Raw genomic sequence first — 21,059 nt, forward strand, 5'->3', positions numbered from 1 at the left:
GCTTAAGGCATAACTGGCCAACGGATTCTTGTGAAGATACAAGGTAAAAGGTGTTGGCTTATTTCTGTCAAATGGTCAAACCCACTGTAAATGCAGTAGGACCAAGGACATGATTCTTTGGGTGTGTCTTAATCGGTCTCTCAGTGAATCCTTAAACTGGTCGCTCCGCCTCAGCTGAACCCAGATCTACAGTACTTACTGCCATCTGCACAGTACTTTGCTTTAAATAGAATAGAATATAATAGAAATACTTTATTGATCCCCGAGGGGAAATTACTTTCGACCCAGATGCTCTAAACAAGATAAGAAAACCAGGTTTTACAGAGTTTCTTTTTCTGGATCAGTGCATGTGTCATAATGAAACAGGCCAAACAAGCCGGTGTCACTGTGTCACAGCAGCAACCGGAGAACCACAGTTTCTACTCTCATACTTTCTTTCCAGGAACGAAATGTAAAGGGTCATTCATGATTTACAAGATGTGTGTTATCAAGGTGACATATTCACTTACTGTCTTCATTTCACTTATATATTGAGAAGAAAAAAAAAACATTGTACTCTCTGCAAAATAACGGTTTTAGATTCTTCATGTATACATATATTTAGGACCAAATTGTTCAGCCCAATATTTTTTAAAAATCTCTATATGTTGTGTTGGATATATGTTGGATGTGCATTTGATGAGAAACTAAAAGCTTCTGATTCCGCTTCTCTTCCAGGTGAGCAAACTGATCTGTCTCCTGCATTCATTCATGACATCTTACATCTCACCTTACAAACCTCATGGTTCCACCTCCTCATTACGCAGTTTCATCTGAAAACACATGAATTGATAGAGAAGCAAGAATTACTAAAAGCCTAAATTAGAATCCTTGTCCTCAGCGATCTTTGACCATACTCAGCTGGAATGTTGTTAATTGGACACTGCAGTACATCGTTAAATGCGCGCGTAGCTCACAGCAAACACGAAGCTTTGCTGCCAGATTTCGAAATCTATTTTAATCCTAATCTCATCAGTGGAGTTTGGTCTGCTCTCTGGTCCCTACATGACCCCTGAAATTAAAATCGGGATCCATAAATATTACAACTAACGATGACAATAACTGTGTTCGTCAAGGATCTATGAAGATGATTCTGCCGATGTCATCATTTTCTCCCAAATTAAAACCACTTCTGTTTGTGTTATGCTTGTAAGATATTTTTGTGCTGTGGCTTGTTCTGAAACAAACAAAGGAAGAAGAAAATCTAAGAAATAAATCCCCTTTAATCCGTCTTTTCATCCATGGTTTTGTATTCTAGCGCTGCACAGCTGGAAGGTGTGAAAAGATGATGGTTTATATCTGCATGAGCAATCATCAGATTTCCCAGTTTTATCACACAACATCATAGGGAGCTGCGTGAAAGTGTTTGTGAAAGTTGGCACCATAAATGTGAAGACGAGAGGTTTTTGTGAGATCCTCAGCGTTGGTTATCGTTTAGTGGATACACATGAGCATCCTGTGTGAAGGAATGTGCATGCGTGTGCTGTGAAAGGCCAAATGGCTCGCCCATGTTTCTGTCTTTTATAATGAATGAGCTCAGTATCACTGTGTTACTCTAACCCTGCTGGGGAAACAAAGAGGGCCAGAGAGAAAGGAAAAACACATGAATAATTGAGCTCAAATCAGTTTAGTCGCTCCGTGCCTTCCTTCTTTCAGAGTCTGCACCTGGAAACGACTGGATCAGAGAGAAGACAGACAAGCGAAGGCATCTTAAAGTTAAAGCCCAAATTTGGACTTTTTTTTACCATCTCTATTACATTTTAATAGAAGAAGACGTTGGACTGAGGATCATCATGGTACCATGGTGGCCCCACTGCTAGGGCTGGCCTTCCTGTTTCTGCGCCTCAGTCTGGCCAACCCTGTAATAAATGGTAAGGGCCTTTCACCCTTATACACTGAGCTGCCTAGCTGTATAGCATTCAAGTCTGAGATCTGGAATAGAGTATATGCATGCATTACTTGATATCTGCATTCATTTGATTAAAAGAAGTACACTTCTATATACTTTCTTACTATAGTTTAGTTAAGTTATTTGTTTGACTGATATGAGAATTTCAATTAAACTCAAAAATAGTAATTTTTGATAAAATCAAAACCACACAGTATATTAGTTTAAAAAATTCTAGACATGTATTTGTCGTTTTCTAGTTACTCACTGCCCAACACAGGTCCCACTATCTTTATGAAATGCTTGGCCATTTTATCAGTTTGACCTGAAGTAACACTGGGAGCAGTCTTGGTGTACTGTATAGTGTAGGATACTAGATAATACTTGTCAAATTATTAATCAAAATGGAAATAAATAAAAAAGTGAAAAATGATTAACTGAAACAGTATTCAGCTAATACAGTTTCTGGAATCTATTATTACTCTATTACAGGGCATCTATAGCTTCATTGTCCATTCAGTCCTGTAACTGAACACTGACAGAGCACATGACACCATCATCTCCTCTTCCTCAGCACACAGCTACATGTGTGATGCTATGTGTCCTGTCTCTCCTCCAGGGCTGCAGATCACTACCACTGGGGAGGTGGTGTACCAGGATACGAGTGTGTTTGGGGTGGTGGGCAGGGCGGTGATTCTGGAATGCGGCCCCACGTTGCCCAACATGTACATATGGAGCTTCACCATGCCCGGCACCGAAGCCATAAAGGCTGTGCTGTACAATCTGGGGCAGGGGGTAAGGATCCAGAAGCTGGCCGAGACCCTCGGAGAGCTGACGCCCATCTCAAGCAGTGCGGCTGTGACCATCAATAAGCTGCTCATAGCTGCAGAGGGCCTGTACACCTGCCAGGCCTTTTACGACATAACAGGGGAGACCAAAGTGTACTACTACTACGTGCGTCTCATTGTCCGAGGTAAGAGCTGGAAGGGCAGTGATGGAAATATGACACAAATGTACAGGTTAATGGCTGTTTGATAGAAGATAGAAGTCAGTGACACAAAACAGATGAGTTTAAGATGCCTGCTCAACTTCTACACCAGATGCAGTTCATGTCACGTTCTGCCATCCTGGGTGTCCTTTGGACCGAGTCGGAACCAGTATGTGCCAGGAAAAAGAAGTTCTCTTAAATAATAATAAAATAACTAAAACATAAATTAGTTAACCAAAAAACACTCTTATGGAGCAATTAAAAAAACACGGCCAGGAGGGCAAAATACATAGCTTCGGGCTAAACAAAACTGAGCATGGCTAAACGACCTAAGCATGGCTAACAGAACTAGGCATGGCAAAACAAAAACGAGCTAACGAGAGGCAACAATGCACGTCTTAAACGCAGAACACTGCGTGGTTAAACGTGAGCAAGAACGTGGTTAAGCATGAGCAAGAAGTAGGCTGAACATGAACAAGAATGAGGTTAAACGTGAGCAGGTCCAAAGCTGAGGGTGTGGCATGATGAGGGAACAAGAAACAGAAGGCCCTGCCAGCCCTGGAACCATTACAGGTGAAGTAGTTGTTGATCTGCTCAATCGTCTGACTCTGTGTTGACTGCAGTTCCCATCACCAACCCATACCTCCTGATAAGTGACACCTCTCCCGTGGAGGGCTCTACAGTGTGGATGAGCTGCAAACTGGAAAACGGGACCGGGCCCGTCCAGTATTCGTGGGAACACGAAACCCGCACCGGAAACATCACAACGTTTGCTCAGAGCACCAGCAGCACAATCAACGTGACCAACGTGAGCCGCAACAACACAGGCTGGTACCGCTGTGTGGCCAGCAACGACGTCAACAGCGAGAGCTCCAACCGGTTACTGCTGGACATCATCTGTGAGTGTTCTGAGGTCTATGTCCAACATTACATTCAGTCTGATTAGATGTTTGGTGTCTGTTCCACTCAGTGTGCATTGTTCTCTTATTTGGCATTTGATGTGTGAGTAATCAATAAATGCATCATTTGTCACTCTCAGACAAAATGTCACTATGAACACATCTTGAATGATAACGTTGATAAATCACCACTCGTGTTGTTCCCTGTTTTACTCATAGGTCAGCTCTTGAGAATAGCTCCATACTTCAGAATGTGCACTGCTAAAATTTTTTTGCTCCCGCTGGCATTTGAAAATTGTTGTTTTCTTTTTGGTATTTTTCTTGATGTAGCTTGTTTATCACTGCCAAAATGCAAAAGTACTGCTTGCGAACAGAGTGGTGGCCATGTTGGCCACTGCGTAGATCAGACTATTGCATTTATAGTATTTGTGTTCGGCGTTAAGCCTGTTGTTCTTCCTTCTTCCTCAGTCGGACCAGACGTTCCTCAAATAGACGTTACTCCGTACACAATAACAGAGCGTGGCTACTCAGCACTGGAGAGAGAGACTGTCTCTTTGATGTGTCAAGCCCAGTCCAATCCGGCCAGTCAGTACGTCTGGTTCTATAACAACTCCCAGGTCTACACTGGACCACAGTTCACCATCACCAAGATCCTCCGCATGCACACTGGCGACTACTCCTGCCTGGCACAGAACACCTACCTAAACACCAACTCCAGAAAAACCATCAGCCTGACTGTCTACTGTGAGTGTGACCTCGGATCTTGGACTATCCCGTCAGTCTTCTTACTCCTCTCTTTATGTGTAGTCCAGGATGTTTATCATTTTCATTTTGATCTACAGGGGTTAATGTTAAACCCTGATCATGAAACATCTTCTACAGAAACCTCCTTCACTTGTGCTTTTTTCCTCTTCTTCCACTTTATCACCTCTCGTTTTCCCAGCTCTCTTTAAAACAACAGAAGCTTGCAAATGAATGCGCACTCAGCAGCACAGTCATGCACTTACATGCTAATTCACAAAGACAAGCAAACACAGCAGGGTGTGGAATGGCTGCAGACCTATTCTCCTGTTTGGGCGTCTGGGAAGCTGACAGGACTCTCTGGCAGGTACCCTGCTGTGATGTCACAGCCATGACAAGAGCTGGTTGGATAGATGGCCGGTACTTGTCATTCACTGTGTTGACAGTTTGATGATTTTTTCTGATAATGTTTGACTAAAAACACACATTCACCCAGGACATTGCCTTTCTATACACATCTCTCCTATTATAAAAGGTGCTGTGAAGAGATCATCCTGCTCATCCTGATCCAGGTCTCTCTCAGGCCTCATGCAACTCACAATTTGCCCTTCACTGCCTCCTTAAGCCGTGTCCTATCCCCACAGACCCACCTGACGGCTCCCCCTCCTGCTTCTTGGAGGCTCTGAATTACACCTCTCTGAGACTGCTCTGCTCCTGGTCTGGTGGATTGCCTTCCCCTTCTGTTAAGCGGACTGGAGACCTGAAGGATGCTAAACAAGACCAGATCGAGGCGCAGAAAAGCAGTTTGCTAACCAACAGTGCCCTCTTGCTGCTGTCTGAGGACCTCCCCTCCAGCAGCTTGTTTACATGGGCGCACTCCCATGTGGCACTCAGACAGTGGGCAAATTGCAGCACACATGCATGTAAGAATTGACAACAAGAACAAGAACACAATCCATGTTAACTCAACTAATTCAACCTGATTCTACACCAGATCTTCTGACTACAGAGCCAACGTGCGCCTCCTATGTACTAGACAACCAGCAGAATGTGTTTCTGTCATGCTCCTGGGATGGAGGGGCCCTAAAGGCATTGGTGTGGTGGGAAGGTCCGGGAGGCTAGGGGAAAGGTCGGGAGGAGAACTCCAACATCCTGATTCTTTGCTACAGCGCTGCCTTTAGTGGGAAACCATACACATGCCATGTTAAGCATTCACTTCCGTTGAAACCAAGACCAGCAGGCTCACACTGGGTGTGGCGAGTACAGGTAATCCACCTCCAACTCAGTGAGAGGAACTGACATCAATGTCACTTTAGTCATCATAAGAAATAACTGCATTTGTCTGTCATCCTGTCAGTCATACAGATTTGCATAGTTATTTTTGCCCTTTCTGCCTTCATCAGAATACTCCCTCCAGGAACCAAATGCCAGAAGTTACACAGTGGCAAAACTGACGCCCACCTTTACCTACCAGTTCCGCATTGCACCTGTCAACTACCGCACCATAGGACATCCTTCTGCAGCAAGGACTCCAGGTACTGTAAGGTACTGAGGGCTGTGGGGTTGGTGGCCGAGAACTGAGCAAAGTCAGGGCCGTGAGTTAGGGAAACAGAGAAACAAGTAATTGTAGCTACTCACACTATCAATGCTGGTGTCTTGCTATTATAATGACAATCTAATATTTTTGTTTCTCTTTTTTTGTTACCCACTTAGGTGAAAGACTCCCATACAAACCAAACATACCCAGACAATCTTACACACTCTCTACTTCACACCATCCTCTTTCCCTGCTGCCTTTCCTTAAATTCACCTTTCTGCTGCTTGTAAACTCTTTATCAGAAGTGCAATAAGCCAGGTGTTTGTTAAGGGTGTAGAAAGGCTTGTTGGTCAGGTGTCTGGGGAGCACAGGACAGTGGTTTTCAACCCCTGTCATTTAGCTGAAATCGCTCACATCATCATCATCATCATCATCAGGGTCCAACATCAGACCTAGCTTGTGTCAGTGACATGGGTTGAAAACCACCTCATGGGGATGAAACATGACAGAGACTGAGTGGGCTCAGAGATGTACTATTTTGCAATGTGTAACTTTGATGTGTTGCAGCGGAACGAGGCAACAACATGTACGGCGCTGTGGTCGGGGCAGCTATAGGTGGGATGCTCTTTGCCGCCATCCTGACAGTGCTGCTGCTCATCTACATAGTCCGCAACCGCAACAATAACCCCCGTGAGTCCAACACACAACCAGCAATGTTCTGATGGCTTGTCGTATCGCAGCTGTTCCCTCATGTGCCAGTAACGCTGTGTTTCTCTCCTTAGGCCTACATGACATGCTGTTTGGCTCGTGAGTACCTGGACTTTCATTAGTGGCAATGAAATATGAGCTATGAATGATGCTGTGAGCCAAATTTGTGTCTAGACATATCATTACGAGATTTCTTGTTTTAAGGCAGCACAGCCAGTCGAGGGAGAACATCAACTTTCCGGAAGATGAAGTGGTAGGAAGCTCAGAGGGAGGAACAGAGGAAATGGGTGGACCATCTAGTCCAGGTAAGATGCACTTATAGCAAGCATGCATACTTAGAGATGTGTGTGAAACCTGAAAAGAATGTCTGATATAAAATATTGGCAGAGCCTCCATTCTGGTCTTTTTCCAGGATCAAGCATGGCTTTACCTCGGGCAGCTTCACCCCTCACTACTCCCCCGAGTGCCACCCCCACTGCCAGCCAACCCCCTCCCCCTGGAGATGACGAGCCAGTGAGCGTCACCATCACAGTCAAGGCTGCAGGCTCATAACTATTTATTGGTTGTAGTTTTTTTTGTAGACAGTTTTCACTTTTCAGTCTTCTATGATTTCAACATCAGTGTAATTACAATAAACACTTAAAAGCCTTGCTCACATTAGTGACTAGAAACCTTGTCAGTATTATTTCAAGAGTGGATATAATGGATCATTGATCTGCCGATTAAATATTATGCATTCAAACAAGAGCATCACCATTATAGCAGTAGTATGGTTTTGGTTTTCTAAGCTGCCTTCTGAGCTTCAGTGATCCTAATGTTTCCTTGTACCTCATAATAAAGTGAGCTCTTCATGTTTTCAAGTAAAAACTAATGTAAAATCTGAAATTACTACTTGTCACAGAAGCAGTTGCAAAAACAAAATGGCCACATTACTGCAGCTACTGCACTGATCTGTATGTCAATATCAAGCTCCTTCCTTCCCTCACTTGTGAACAAGACCCCAAAATAATTAAACTGATTCTTAACCCAGCCACTTTGTATTCAGCTCCAAATCATCCTAACACACGCTTGAGGTGCAATGAGCACCCTAGTGAGGGCGTAGAGATGGTCCAGCAATCCACGACCAGGAAGAAAACCAAATTGTTCCTCCTGTGTCTAAGGTTTGACCGTTCAATAACATCCTCAACTGAGGTCAACAGCTGCCCATCTCTACTAAGAAAACAGAGTTGGTGAAGAACCGGCGTCCACCACCAGGTTTGAGGATTACCATCACAACAGGCACCAGAGACCTTGCGTCCACAGCACCGGACAGCCACGTTGACAATATAGGTGGAGAACATGGTCCATTTGGACTCAATTTCTTCAACCTCTCTTGGGACGTGGTCATAACTCTCCAAGAGGTGTCAGTTAAAGATCCCTCTGACATTACACAACAGACCCTCACAATATGTTTTGGATTGCCAAGTCTTTTCAGCCTTCTTCCCTGCCAGCAGATCCTACTTACCACCAAGTGGTGAAAAGTTGACAGCCCAGCCCCTCACCTCACCCAAATGTCCAAAACATATGGCATAAGGTCAAAAGTCTTTAATCGACCTCTGGCCTAGGGTGTCCTGGTGCCATGTGCACTGATGGACACCTTTTTGTTTTAACATGGTGTTAGTTATGGCCAGGCTGTGCCTAGCATAGAAGTCCAATAACACAACACCACTCGGCTTCAGATCAGGGAGGCCGTTCCTCCCAATCACCGTTCCTCCCCTCCAGAGACCCCAAGAAGGCAGGAAATGACCCTCTCGTCTACCAGGGACTCCTACATGGCGGCTGAGCTGGGGTGCTATGAGCAAGCCCACACCTCTTTTCTACTTTGGAGTTGCCCGCAAAGAGTCAGCCCCTTTCAAGGAGATTGGTTCTGGAGCCCAGGCTGTGCTTGGAGGTGAGCCCGACTATTTCTAGCTGGTATCGCTCAACCTCCTGCACAAGCTCAGGGCCCATCCCCCAGTCGCATGACATTCCATGAACCAATAGCTAGATTTGGTGTCCAGAGATTGGTTCGCCGAGACTCGTATGTAACCAGTCCACTATCCCTCCTGTAATAGTGGACAGGAGTAATTTCCCCACTGCGGGACTATTAAAGGTTTTTCTTCTCCTTTTTCTTCGTCTTTGTTTGGTCTGCCTGTTCCTCCCCGCCCAACTTGCTCCTGCGTTACCTTGTTCTGTTCTCTGTATTGTTTGATCAGTCCACAAAGTTATGTCAGCCCACGAGGAAACGGCCGGGAGATGACATCCAAGTATCCTGTGTGTTGAGTTTGTTCTTTTCACATCACATGTTTAAAGAGGTGTCAGTCTGTTTAAGGTCGATCAGCACATTCACCTGGGCTAATGAAGTTGTAATCATTGAAGTATTTCAAATAAACATATAATCATCTATCGTGTGGAGTTTGGATATTTATGGGTATTTCTTATTTTTCTCCCAGCACTCAGGTCGGTTTTAGGAAGAGCTTCCCAGCACTGCAGACTGTGTGAGCTACAGACTGGCCTGTAACAAGGAGGACTACCCCGAGCCCTACTCACCCCAGACGAACCACAAGGTTCCTGCCTCTGTTGATGTCAGTCATCTACCCCAGGGGTCAATCATCTCATTCCTTCTCATTTCTCGCAGCCACTGGAGGCCCAATCCTTGTCCCTACCAACCTACCAGCAGCAGATCCTCTCCTATGTGGCTTCCAGGAAGTTGTTTCCTCACCCCTGCTTCCCTATATAACTTCAGTCCTTCCTCCTCGCCTCAGTCATTTACACACTCCCTCTATCCATGCCCCTGACTCTGGCCACACCTCTCGATCATCTTCTTCCCAGTTGTTCTTTTCTAAGTTGTTCTCCACCAGGCTCAGTACTCTTTGTTTTTTTAACCATTTAGTTAGTTCCACGTAACCAGCGCCGGCTCTGGGGCGAACATATCATAGGCGAACTAGGCGGTCTGCTTGGGGGGGGCACCGCTCCAAGCCTTCAGAAAAAAACATGTAAACGCACCCGGAAAGGAGGAGAAGGGTGCAAAATCAAGATCTCGCCTATAGCATAGAATCACATTTGTGTTTTGATGCATTGGCTCTGGCCAAGTTGGCGCCCTAGACAGGATCATGACTTTGCGCCCTCTACTCACCACTTCTCCACCCCCGGGAAGCGATTGTAATTACGCCCCCTCCCCCCAGGTTGTGATCTCGATTATGCGTCCCCCACCGGGCTCAAAAATTTTGCATAGTTTTGCACATTTGTTTCAGTGCTTTAGGCCAGATCGTGAGTTTGCGCCCTTCTCCTTAGCTCTGGGCTCATTTATGCATGTTTTTTTCTGAAGGCTTGGAGCCAGCCCTGCCTAGGGCGCCAACTTGGCCTGGGCTGGCCCTGCACGTAACCCAGATAAGAAGCCCTGTGTGGCCTGAGTTGGCTTGTTACTCCCAGCCATACTCTGCTGCTGTGTTTTCTATTCATGGCATTATTAAGTCCTTATCTCTCAGTTCCAGTTATTATTTAAATGAGTGTTTTTGTTTGTTTTTTCCAACGTTGAATTATATATGGAGGAATTTTTTCTAATCTTCCAGCAAGTGCTTTAAAAGATTATTTTTAGATCTACATTTATTATTGAAAGTAGTTTATAACTAAAAGACTAATAAAGACTGAATTCATATTCACATATTCACATCACACAGCAACACAAAGAGTGGCACAAAGCACTGGTTAGCATTGGTTATCTTTTAGTGGATACACATGAGCTTCCTGTGTGAAGGAACGTGCATGCGTGTGCTGCTAGAAGGCTAAACTGCTCACCCATGTTTCTGGCTTTTATAATGAATGAGCTCAGTATCACTGTGTTACTCTAACCCTGCTGGGGAAACAAAGAGGGCCAGAGAGAAAGGAAAAACACATGAATAATTGAGCCCAAATCAGTTTAGTCGCGCCGTGCCCTCCTTCTTTCAGAGTCTGCACCTGGAAACGACTGGATCAGAGAGAAGACAGACAAGCAAAGGCATCTTAGAGTTAAAGCTCAAATTTTGACTTTTTTACCATCTCCATTACATTTTAAACCAAGACGTTGGACTGAGAAACATCATGGTACCATGGCGTCTCAACTGCTAGGGCTGGCCTTCTTGTTTCTGCGTTCCAGTGTGGCCAACTCTGTAATAAATGGTAAGGGCCTTTCACCCTTTTATACTGAGCTGTTGTCTGTATAGTATGATTCAAAAATATTCAAGCCTAAGATCTGGAATACAGTATATGCATGTATTACCTGAGGTCTGCATTTATGTAATAGCAGTACACTTCTACATACTTTTTAGTATGTTTGTTGGACTGAGAAAATTTTTAGTTAAAGTCAAAAATAGTGATGTTTTGTAAAATCAAAACAACACAGTATATTGGTATAAAATTCTCTAGACATGTATTTGTCTTTTTCTAGTTACTTACTGGCCACCACAGGTCCCACTATGTTTATAAAATGCTTGGCCATTTTATCAGTCTGACCTGAAGTAACACTGGGAGTAGTCTTAGCAGTTAGGCTTGAGACAAGTATTATCTATTATCCTACAGTATACAGTACACTGAGAAAGTTATAAAGTCATATCAAAAAAATGAATAAAAGATGAAAACTGATAAACTGAAACAGTATTCAGCTAATACAGTTTCTGGAATCTATTATTACTCTATTACAGGGCATCTATAGCTTCATTGTCCATTCAGTCCTGTAACTGAACACTGACAGAGCACATGACACCATCATCTCCTCTTCCTCAGCACACAACTACATGTGTGATGCTATGTGTCCTGTCTCTCCTCCAGGGCTGCAGATCACTACCACTGGGGAGGTGGTGTACCAGGATACCAGCGTGTTTGGGGTGGTGGGCAGGGCGGTAAATCTGGAATGCGGCCCCACGTTGCCCGACATGTACATATGGAGCTTCACCATGCCCGGCACCGAAGCCATAAAGGCTGTGCTGTACAATCTGGGGCAGGGGGTAAGGATCCAGAAGCTGGCCGAGACCCTCGGAGAGCTGACGCCCATCTCAAGCAGTGCGGCTGTGACCATCAATAAGCTGCTCATAGCTGCAGAGGGCCTGTACACCTGCCAGGCCTTTTACGACATAACAGGGGAGCCCAAAGTGTACTACTACTACGTGCATCTCATTGTCCGAGGTAAGAGAACTTCCACTGTCATGGAAAGGCAGTGATGGAAATATGACACAAATGTACAGGCAACAATGCACGCCCTAAATGCAGAGCACTGCGTGGCTAAGCGTGACCAGGAATGTGGTTAAGCATGAGCAACAACACTCCACAACTGACCAGCAAACCTTCCTGCAGCAGAGAGTTTGCGGTAAATGTATCATGAATCGACAATGAGCCAGCACCGAGTGAAGGGCTGGGTGAGTTTGATGAGTGAGTATTTTTAGGGAGTAGTAGTGAGAGCAGAGGGCAAGCACAGGTGTTTAGCATTGACCTGGTTACAGTTTGATCTTGCTGAAAGAAAGAGGGAGGTGGTGTGGTCCAAAGCTGAGGGTGTGGCATGATGAGGGAACAAGAAACAGAAGGCCCTGCCAGCCCTGGAATCATAACAGGTGAAGTAGTTGTTGATCTGCTCAATCGTCTGACTCTGTGTTGACTGCAGTTCCCATCACCAACCCATACCTCCTGATAAGTGACACCTCTCCCGTGGAGGGCTCTACGGTGTGGATGAGCTGCAAACTGGAAAACGGGACCGGGCCCGTCCAGTATTCGTGGGAACACGAAACCCGCACCGGAAACATCACAACGTTTGCTCAGAGCACCAGCAGCACAATCAACGTGACCAACGTGAGCCGCAACAACACAGGCTGGTACCGCTGTGTGGCCAGCAACGACGTCAACAGCGAGAGCTCCAACCGGTTACTGCTGGACATCATCTGTGAGTGTGACTGTGGCAACAGATTAGAATTGAGATTTGTATTAAGGAGAAAATGGAGGCCAGCATCCATATGTTTTAATTTTTTAGTGTCTGTTCCACCCAGCGTGCACCATTCTTTTCTTTGGCATTTGATGTGTGAGTAATCAATAAATGCATCATTTGTCACACTCAGACGAAATGTCAATATGTAACACACGTGGAACGTAACATGAATAAATCACCACTCGTGTTGTTTCCTATTTTACTCAGGTTAGCTCTTACGAACAGCTCCATGAATGTGTGTGTTACTGCCAAAATGCAAAAGTACTGCTTGCGAACAGAGTGGTGGCCATGTTGGCCACTGCGTAGATCAGACTATTGCATTTACAGTATAGTATTTGTGTTCGGCGTTAAGCCTGTTGTTCTTCCTTCTTCCTCAGTCGGACCAGACGTTCCTCAAATAGACGTTACTCCGTACACAATAACAGAGCGTGGCTACTCAGCACTGGAGAGAGAGACTGTCTCTTTGATGTGTCAAGCCCAGTCCAATCCGGCCAGTCAGTACGTCTGGTTCTATAACAACTCCCAGGTCTACACTGGACCACAGTTCACCATCACCAAGATCCTCCGCATGCACACTGGCGACTACTCCTGCCTAGCACAGAACACCTACCTAAACACCAACTCCAGAAAAACCATCAGCCTGACTGTCTACTGTGAGTGTGACCTCGGATCTTGGACTATCCCGTCAGTCTTCTTACTCCTCTCTTTATGTGTAGTCCAGGATGTTTATCATTTTTCATTTTGATCTACAGGGGTTAATGTTAAACCCTGATCAGCACACTCATGCACTTACATGCTAACTCACAAAGACAAGCAAACACAGCAGGGTGTGGAAAGGCTGCAGACTTTTTCTCCTGTTCGGGCCATCTGGGAAGCTGCCGGAACTCATTCACTGTGCTGTTTTGGTTTTGAAGATTTCTAATCTGTGATGTGTCTTATCCCCACAGACCCACCTGACGGCTCCCCCTCCTGTTCCTTGGAGGCAGCTCTGAATTACACCTCTCTGAGACTGCTCTGCTCATGGTCTGGTGGATTCCCTTCCCCTTCTGTTCAGTGGATTGGAGATCTGAAAGATGCTAAACAAGACCAGGTCGACACAGGGCACAAAAGCAGTTCGTTAACCAACACTGCCCTTTTGCTGCCGTCTGAAGGCCTCCCCTCCAGCAGCTTTTTTACATGTGCGGGCTCCCACGTGGCACTCAGGCAGTCGGCAAATTGCAGCACACATGCATGTAAGAATTGACAACAAGAACAAGAAAAAATCCATGTTCTCAAGCCCTCTCTAAATTCTTAATTCAACCTGACTTTACGCCAGATCTTCCAACTACAGAGCCAAATTGCTTCGCCTATGTACTAGAAAACAAGCAGAATCTGTTTCTGTCATGCTCCTGGGATGGAGGGGCCCCAAAGGCATTGGTATGGTGGGAAGGCCCAGGAGGCCAGGGAAATGGCGGGGAGGAGAACGCCAACATCCTGATTCTTGGCTACGGTGCTGCCTTCAGTGGGAAACCATACACCTGCCATGCTAAGCATCCACTTTTGTTGGAAACCAAGACCTGCAGGCTCACACTGGGTCGGTACACATAGTCAGAAACACCTCACATTAAATAGAAAGGCTTTTTCGTTCACATGTATTGTGGTTGACAGAGGCCCCCGTGCTGCTGACACAGCGCAGAGTCGTATCTGTCTATGAGGGGAGTGACGTCCAGCTCACCTGCAACCTCAGAGCCAACTATCTTCCAGTCAATGATGTCACCTGGTTTAACAATCAGGGTGAGGACGTCCAAGGCACCTCAAAGTATGTTCTGCTGCGAAAATCTGGATGGACCAATCTGACTGTGAGAGACACAGACGGCACCAAAGACAGCGGCGAGTACAGGTGCTCCACCTCCAACGCAGTGGGAGGAACCTACATCAATGTCACTTTAGTCGTCAAGAGTAAGAAATAACTGCATCTGTCTGTCATCCTGTCATACAGATGTGCATATTTATTTTTGCATTTTCTGGCTTTATCAGAATACCCAATGCCACCCAATGTAACTCTGGTCAAAGTGATGTACAACAGCCGGCAGAGGAATGCGGTAGAGCTGGAGTGGCATGTACAAAGCGAGGAGGACAGCGGTTGGACGGGTTTCATCCTGGAGCACACACCGGTGTCTGAGAAGATGGGACTCAAGGGAAGGAACAACGGGACCAAAGAGACAGATGGGCGGATTACCACAACAGATTGGTACAGTACGGCCATCCAGGAGCCAAAGCTCAGAAGCTACACAGTGGCAAAACTGACGCCCACCTTTACCTACCAGTTCCGCATTACACCTGTCAACTACCGCACCATAGGACATCCTTCTGCAGCAAGGACTCCAGGTACTGAGGGCTGTGGGGTTGGTGGCTGAGAACTGAGTCAGGGCCGCGAGGGCCAATGCCAGACCAAGTCTGTGTCAGTGACATGGATTGAAAACCACCTCAGGGGGATGAAACATGACAGAGACTGAGTGGGCTCAGAGATGTACTATTTTGCAATGTGTAACTTTGATGTGTTGCAGTGGAACCAGGCAATAACATGTACGGTGCTGTGGTCGGGGCAGCTATAGGTGGGATGATCTTTGCCGCCATCCCGACAGTGCTGCTGCTCATCTACATAGTCCGCAACCGCAATAATAACTCCCGTGAGTCCAACACACAACACGTAATATTCTGATGGCTTGTCGTATCACAGCTGTTCCCTCATGTGCCAGTAACGCTGTGTTTCTCTCCTTAGGCCTACATGACATGCTGTTTGGCTCGTGAGTACCTGAACTTCCATCAGTGGCAATGAAATATGAGCTATGAATGATGCTGTGAGCTAATTTTGTGTCTAGACATATCTTTACGAGATTTCTTGTTTTAAGGCAGCACAGCCAGTCCAGGGAGAACATCAACTTTCCGGAGGATGAAGTGGTAGGAAGCTCAGAGGGAGGAACAGAGGAAATGGGTGGACCATCTAGTCCAGGTTAGATGCACTTTCAGCAAGCATGCATACTTAGAGATGTGTGTGAAACCTGAAAAGAATGTCTGATATAAAATATTGGCAGAGCCTCCATTCTGGTCTTTTTCCAGGATCAAGCATGGCTTTACCTCGGGCAGCTTCACCCCTCACTACTCCCCCGAGTGCCACCCTCACTGCCAGCCAACCCCCTCCCCCTGGAGATGACGAGCCAGTGAGCGTCATCATCAGTGTCAAGGCTGCAGGCTCATAACTATTTATTGGTTGTAGTTTACGCTGAAATTAAGATTTTTTTTGTAGACATTTTCACTTTTCTGTGATTTAAATATCAGTATAATTACAATAAACACTGACAAGCCCTGCTTACATTTGTGAGTAAACGCCTTGTCAGCCTTACTTTAAGTGTGGCTATAAAGGATCATTGATCTGCCAATAAATGTTACACATATAAACCACTGAACATCACCATTATAGCAATAGTATGTTTTTGGTTTTCCAAGCTGCCTTCTGAGATCTCTGTTTTTAAACACATATATAAATACAGTGAAAACTAATAAAATAGTTAATTTAAAATTACTACTTGTCACAGAACCATTTGCAAAAAACAAAATGCAGGACAGGCACTGATAATTTATTCAAAACTTTGGCCTATTTAAAAATCAAACATAATCAGAACAAAGGAGTCGTCTAAAAAGAATGTGGACAGCTTTATCCCTGTGTGGGCTAAGCTCTGACTTGTTTAAGCTCTAAACTTCACCTAATAAATGTGTAAGGAAGGGGGAACTGTCTGACATGACATGGCGTTTGCAAAATTCTCCCTCCTTACATGTAGCAGTTCCTCTAATGTAATGGAAAAGCAAGAACACACAAACACACAAAGAGAACAGACTTGGAACAGACAAATATGTACAGAATCCATGTTAACCTGCATCTGTGTCGAGGCTGCTCATGTGATGGGAAGGAAAATCTTCTGAGTGCTGACAACGTCACCGAGCTTCTGTTTAATCTTCACAAATAGTCGTTTGAACTCTAGACCATCCCCCTGTAAGACACACACACCTCATCATGTCTGGTATGAAAACAGACATTCTCACAAGCAGCACTCTTTACTTGTAGGCCAATTTGGTAATTACATTTGCTAATTATCTAAAGTTTTTTTAGTAATAAAGATTTGTCTTCAATCAAAATTATGTATTAACCTCTGAACAAACTTATTTAAAAAAAAAAAAAAATCTTAATTCTTGTGGCCTGACTATTACCCATACAGTTGTGAGGAAAAAAATTAAGAGGCTGTTCAAAATATGCAACATATTTTGCTGCAATATTTAACTTGGTTGATTATCTCACAGACCGGACCTGGTGCTACCGGTACTACTAATTTGTTTCATCCTGGCTTGAATTGGATCACTTTTCAAGTAGAGACATTTCACAAATTTGTTTTAACTGCTACAACCCACCTTCGACAGTCTGAAATCCAGCAGCACTCTCTGATTCATCTCTAGCAAATGGACTTTAAAGATGAGCTTGTTGTTGCGTCTGTCCAGTGTGCTCACCGTCACCTGAAGGCCAAGCAGGTGTTCATTAAAATGCATTAGGGGCAGTAACTGCTGGGCATTTGATACAGTGCTCATTCAGCTGAAACAGACAATCTGCCAGTGACCTATGGAGGCTTTATCTGTAACCACTGTGTCATCTATTTGAATGCAGTTCAATCTTCTGTCTTGTAAACATGACTACAGACGTACTTGTTTAGTGCAGGTGAGTTTGAAGCCAAGTGCCAGGTCATTGCAGGTGTCTTTCAGGGCAGCCACTGAAGCATCGGCGTTCGCAGTTGTAAAGAAACGCGTCATTCTCCGCACTAACCTCTGCCACAGCGACTACACAAAGATAGTATGAAGGGATTTTTATTATTTCATAATAAACAACACAAAAACAGAAAACACACTAATGTAGGGCTGAATGTGAATTACCTGACTGGCTCCTGGAGTCCCTAGTAACTGACTACCCAGCAACATGTGCTCTGGCTTGGTCGGCTGAGAGAAGCTGACTTGACCATCAGCCTGGCTGATTAACAACATGGCCTCCCAACCACCTGCTGCAGGATCAGGTTGAGAGCTGGAAAACTGCATTCGGTCATCGCTATGGAGTGATAAGCACGGTCTTAACAACACAGACACAAAAACAAATAAACCTTGGAGTTACACAGTATCGGGAACGTCACTCTGACCTGTTGGCCCGTGAACCGAGTCCCACGTCTGAGCGAAGAACCTTGTGTCTTCCTGATCCCAGAGAACCTGGAGATTGTTTTACGCCTGCAGAGAAACAACATTTCACATCAGAACATTTTAAACTTTTAAGGTGTACTGTCTTTGTTATAATGGAAGACCTGCCTTCTGTAAACCACCGGTCTTTCTGTATGTCTTGGATGGTGATACGTGCATCTGGGTGAGCCAACAATAATTTAGACAACAAACCTGACAAGAGAAAGAATGCATGGTATTAATTTTAGTTGCAAAAGCATGTAGAAAGTCTAGATTTCAACCTCTTTACTACAATTTAAAACTTACTAAGAGGTGTTGGTTGTATTTTCTTCCAAGGAGGTAAATAGGTTTTCTTTTGAAGCCAGTCTGAATACTCTTGACAGCTATCAGTAGGCTGATCCCATGGCAACTCTGACAAAGAAACAACACACAGACATACTGCAATGTGACTACCTGACTACTAACAGGCAGACATGCCTAACAGGCATCAGCAAGTGTTACTTAAATATATAGTTGAGTTTTAGTTGAGTTAAAGCTGAGACCACAAGTTCCAAGAGCAAAAAACTTTACCAAGCAACAGGCTATTGTGTTGTCCTGAAGAAGTGTTTTTGAGATCATGCCGGTCTCTTTATCCTTTGTGTCTTACCTCCAGCTAGCATAGCAGTGAGGACTATGCCACAAGCCCAGATATCTGCCGGCTGAGCTTTGTACTCTTTCTGAGAAAGCAGCTCTGGAGCTACATATGGAAGAGTCCCGCAGAGTCGACAAAGGGGTCGCTCCCGTCCTTTGAAACGAAACATGGTTGCGAGGCCAAAATCCGTGAGCTTCAGGTTATCTAAGAATAACGAATACCAGCAAACAATAATTAGAATAAGTGTGAAATAATGAAATACCAACAATACCTATCACGTTTCTCATCCTTACCTTTGTCATCCAGCAAAATGTTCTCTGGCTTTATGTCTCTGTGGGTGATGCCAACACTGTGGAGGTACTCCTGCAAGTATAACCTATATGTTATATATACAAACACACAATAAGATGAAAAAAGGTACAGATGCAAATCAACACATGGCCTTGCTTTACTCACCACAGCTGCTATTAGTTGCTTAAAAAATCTATGAGCATCCTTCTCTGCCATCCCAACATCAGGCTCTAAAATGGAAGTAAGAGAACATATAATGAGCCAAGTGAACACCCAGTCAACCTTGAATGAAAAGTATCAAAAATCACCTCTAGAGTGTAGCAACAAACTAACATATAAGGCTAAAATCGGTCATTTTGTCTCATTTAAGGGTTTAATTATAAACTGGTGACATAGCTCATTTGTTCTATGCATGCCTTTTTAAAATCCTCTTTTTAAAAGGATTTGATTAATAGTAATACAACTATTAAAATTAAAATGCAAATGTTTATAGTACAGCTTGCATTTGGTAGCTTCAATATGACATTATAGCGACAAAAAAGTCACACTTACCAATTCGGTCGAAGAGTTCTCCTCCAGTGCAGTACTCCAGGAAGAGGTACACAGTTGATCCTTCCTTTCGTTGGCCAAAGAAACGCACAATGTTGTCATGGTTGAGCATCTGCCAAATGACAGTAGAAGTTGCCTCTGGTTATGTCCATCACACTACTTCCACAATATAGCCATCGGTGTCCAGAATAAAGACCGCAGACCTACAGTACCTTGTGGATGCAGATCTCTTTCTTGACATTTTCAGCACACTCTTTAGCCTGAGATGTGTCAATCACCTTCACTGCGACTGCTTCCTCTGTCTGTCTGTTTACCAGCAGCTTAACTCTGAGACCAGCAAGACAGACAGTAGTCTTAATTGTGTCATTTGTCCTATTCTTAAAATAAACAATATTTTATCCAATCCAAATATGTATTGAAGAGTGCAAACCATGACATACTCTCCATAGGCTCCTTCTCCCAGTGTCTGAACGAGGTCCCAGCCCTGCACAAAAGGCACCGCCATGCTAAAATAATCAGGGATCAAAGAAGGGAAAGCTTTAAATCCAGAAATAGAGCGTTTTCTGTGCTAATACCCTCGGCGTCTGTGTACCACTAACATGTATTCTGGTCTATTCTACTGTGAATAATATAAAGGCCAAAGCTTCTTCGGGGCATATTAATACCTTGGGATCACACAGCTCTGTTAAACCACATCAAGTCATTATGCAGCGAAACGAAACAAACTAATAAAGCTGTCGTTTACGTGAAGTTAAACACATTAGCTTTCTTACCTGCACAGGCTTCCTCAGCCAGTTTTCTGAAAATATCAACAACTACTGTACAAGGACTTTCATGGGTCTGAAACAGTGACTGACGTGAACTTAGCACAAATTTGGCGCGTTTGTCATTTCAGAGGCGATAGCTTCCGCTTGTTTGCGTCACTTCCTTCTCCAGTTCTTCTTTGTGTTTTACGAGCGGTTGGGAAACAATTCCGCAGTGCATTACCATTAAACTTTTTATGTTCTTTTTTCTAAACCATATCTATAATAACAAATATAAATACAGTTATAAGAAGCGGCACTTCTTTTTTGCTGTTTTACTTTGTCACCATCTTCTGTAACGTTTCTGTTTTTCAGTCATTACAAACATTTTACAGACTTAAATGTTCGGAAGTAGCAGGTTAAGCATAAATTAAGGTTTTATTAAATAAGACATTTGTCCGTGTTCTTCCCACACAGTATTAATAATATGGTAGTACAAATGCACTTCAGTAACTGTATTACAATGATCCCACTTGTTTTTCATGGTAATTACTCTTCTTCTGTGGTGCTTAAAGATGCTACTTGTACAGTACAGTAACTGGAATTCGGAAACCACAAGCTGAAGGTTTTGCAAACTATGAACTGAATATTCTAATACCTGTAATGTAGAATTTGTATGTTTATAGCTCTATAAGGACAACACAGACAAAGAATTGAATAATTTTATTTGATATCAGCTAATATTAGCACCTAATTATTTCTTAGGTAACTTGACACAACATAACTAATTTACATCAACATGTCCTCTTGGCTCGTTAGATTTAAATTTG

General features: G+C 44.2%; 3 protein-coding genes across 5 annotated transcripts; 2 read left to right on the forward strand and 1 right to left on the reverse strand.

Moving 5' to 3' along the window:
• Positions 1 to 132: 132 nt before the first annotated feature.
• On the reverse strand, positions 133 to 20,420 carry chek1 (checkpoint kinase 1). Of its 3 annotated transcripts, XM_029173978.3 has the most exons (15): positions 20,260 to 20,420; positions 19,927 to 19,992; positions 19,699 to 19,813; positions 19,490 to 19,598; positions 19,103 to 19,167; positions 18,940 to 19,009; positions 18,662 to 18,850; positions 18,322 to 18,426; positions 18,145 to 18,228; positions 17,982 to 18,066; positions 17,725 to 17,893; positions 17,500 to 17,631; positions 17,212 to 17,313; positions 16,680 to 16,796; positions 133 to 812 (listed from the first exon to the last, which is right to left on the reverse strand). In XM_029173978.3, the coding sequence occupies exons 2-14, from the start codon at positions 19,989 to 19,991 to the stop codon at positions 16,701 to 16,703; spliced, it is 1,386 nt and encodes a 461-aa protein (XP_029029811.1). In that variant the 5' UTR covers position 19,992; positions 20,260 to 20,420; the 3' UTR covers positions 133 to 812; positions 16,680 to 16,700. The 3 variants fall into 3 exon arrangements, with proteins under 3 accessions (XP_029029811.1, XP_029029810.1, XP_040929711.1); XM_029173977.3 differs by lacking the exon at positions 133 to 812 and having other exon boundaries at positions 16,365 to 16,796; XM_041073777.2 differs by lacking the exon at positions 133 to 812 and having other exon boundaries at positions 16,365 to 16,796; positions 19,927 to 19,970; positions 20,260 to 20,407.
• On the forward strand, positions 809 to 7,447 carry LOC114869945 (V-set and immunoglobulin domain-containing protein 10-like 2). The gene is made up of 11 exons (XM_055502094.1): positions 809 to 1,910; positions 2,547 to 2,900; positions 3,539 to 3,814; positions 4,283 to 4,629; positions 5,181 to 5,452; positions 5,550 to 5,655; positions 5,931 to 6,090; positions 6,660 to 6,782; positions 6,875 to 6,899; positions 7,005 to 7,105; positions 7,213 to 7,447. Exons 1-11 carry the CDS (start codon positions 1,841 to 1,843, stop codon positions 7,350 to 7,352), a joined length of 1,974 nt encoding a protein of 657 aa, XP_055358069.1. The 5' UTR covers positions 809 to 1,840; the 3' UTR covers positions 7,353 to 7,447.
• LOC114869606 (V-set and immunoglobulin domain-containing protein 10-like 2) lies at positions 10,789 to 16,151 on the forward strand. Its single transcript, XM_029173972.3, has 12 exons — positions 10,789 to 10,976; positions 11,625 to 11,978; positions 12,451 to 12,726; positions 13,146 to 13,421; positions 13,716 to 14,000; positions 14,084 to 14,341; positions 14,416 to 14,706; positions 14,785 to 15,135; positions 15,315 to 15,437; positions 15,530 to 15,554; positions 15,660 to 15,760; positions 15,868 to 16,151. The coding sequence occupies exons 1-12, from the start codon at positions 10,907 to 10,909 to the stop codon at positions 16,005 to 16,007; spliced, it is 2,550 nt and encodes an 849-aa protein (XP_029029805.1). The 5' UTR covers positions 10,789 to 10,906; the 3' UTR covers positions 16,008 to 16,151.
• Positions 20,421 to 21,059: the final 639 nt, after the last annotated feature.

Source organism: Betta splendens, chromosome 14 (assembly GCF_900634795.4).
Source record: "Betta splendens chromosome 14, fBetSpl5.4, whole genome shotgun sequence".
Taxonomy (NCBI): Eukaryota; Metazoa; Chordata; class Actinopteri; order Anabantiformes; family Osphronemidae; genus Betta; species Betta splendens.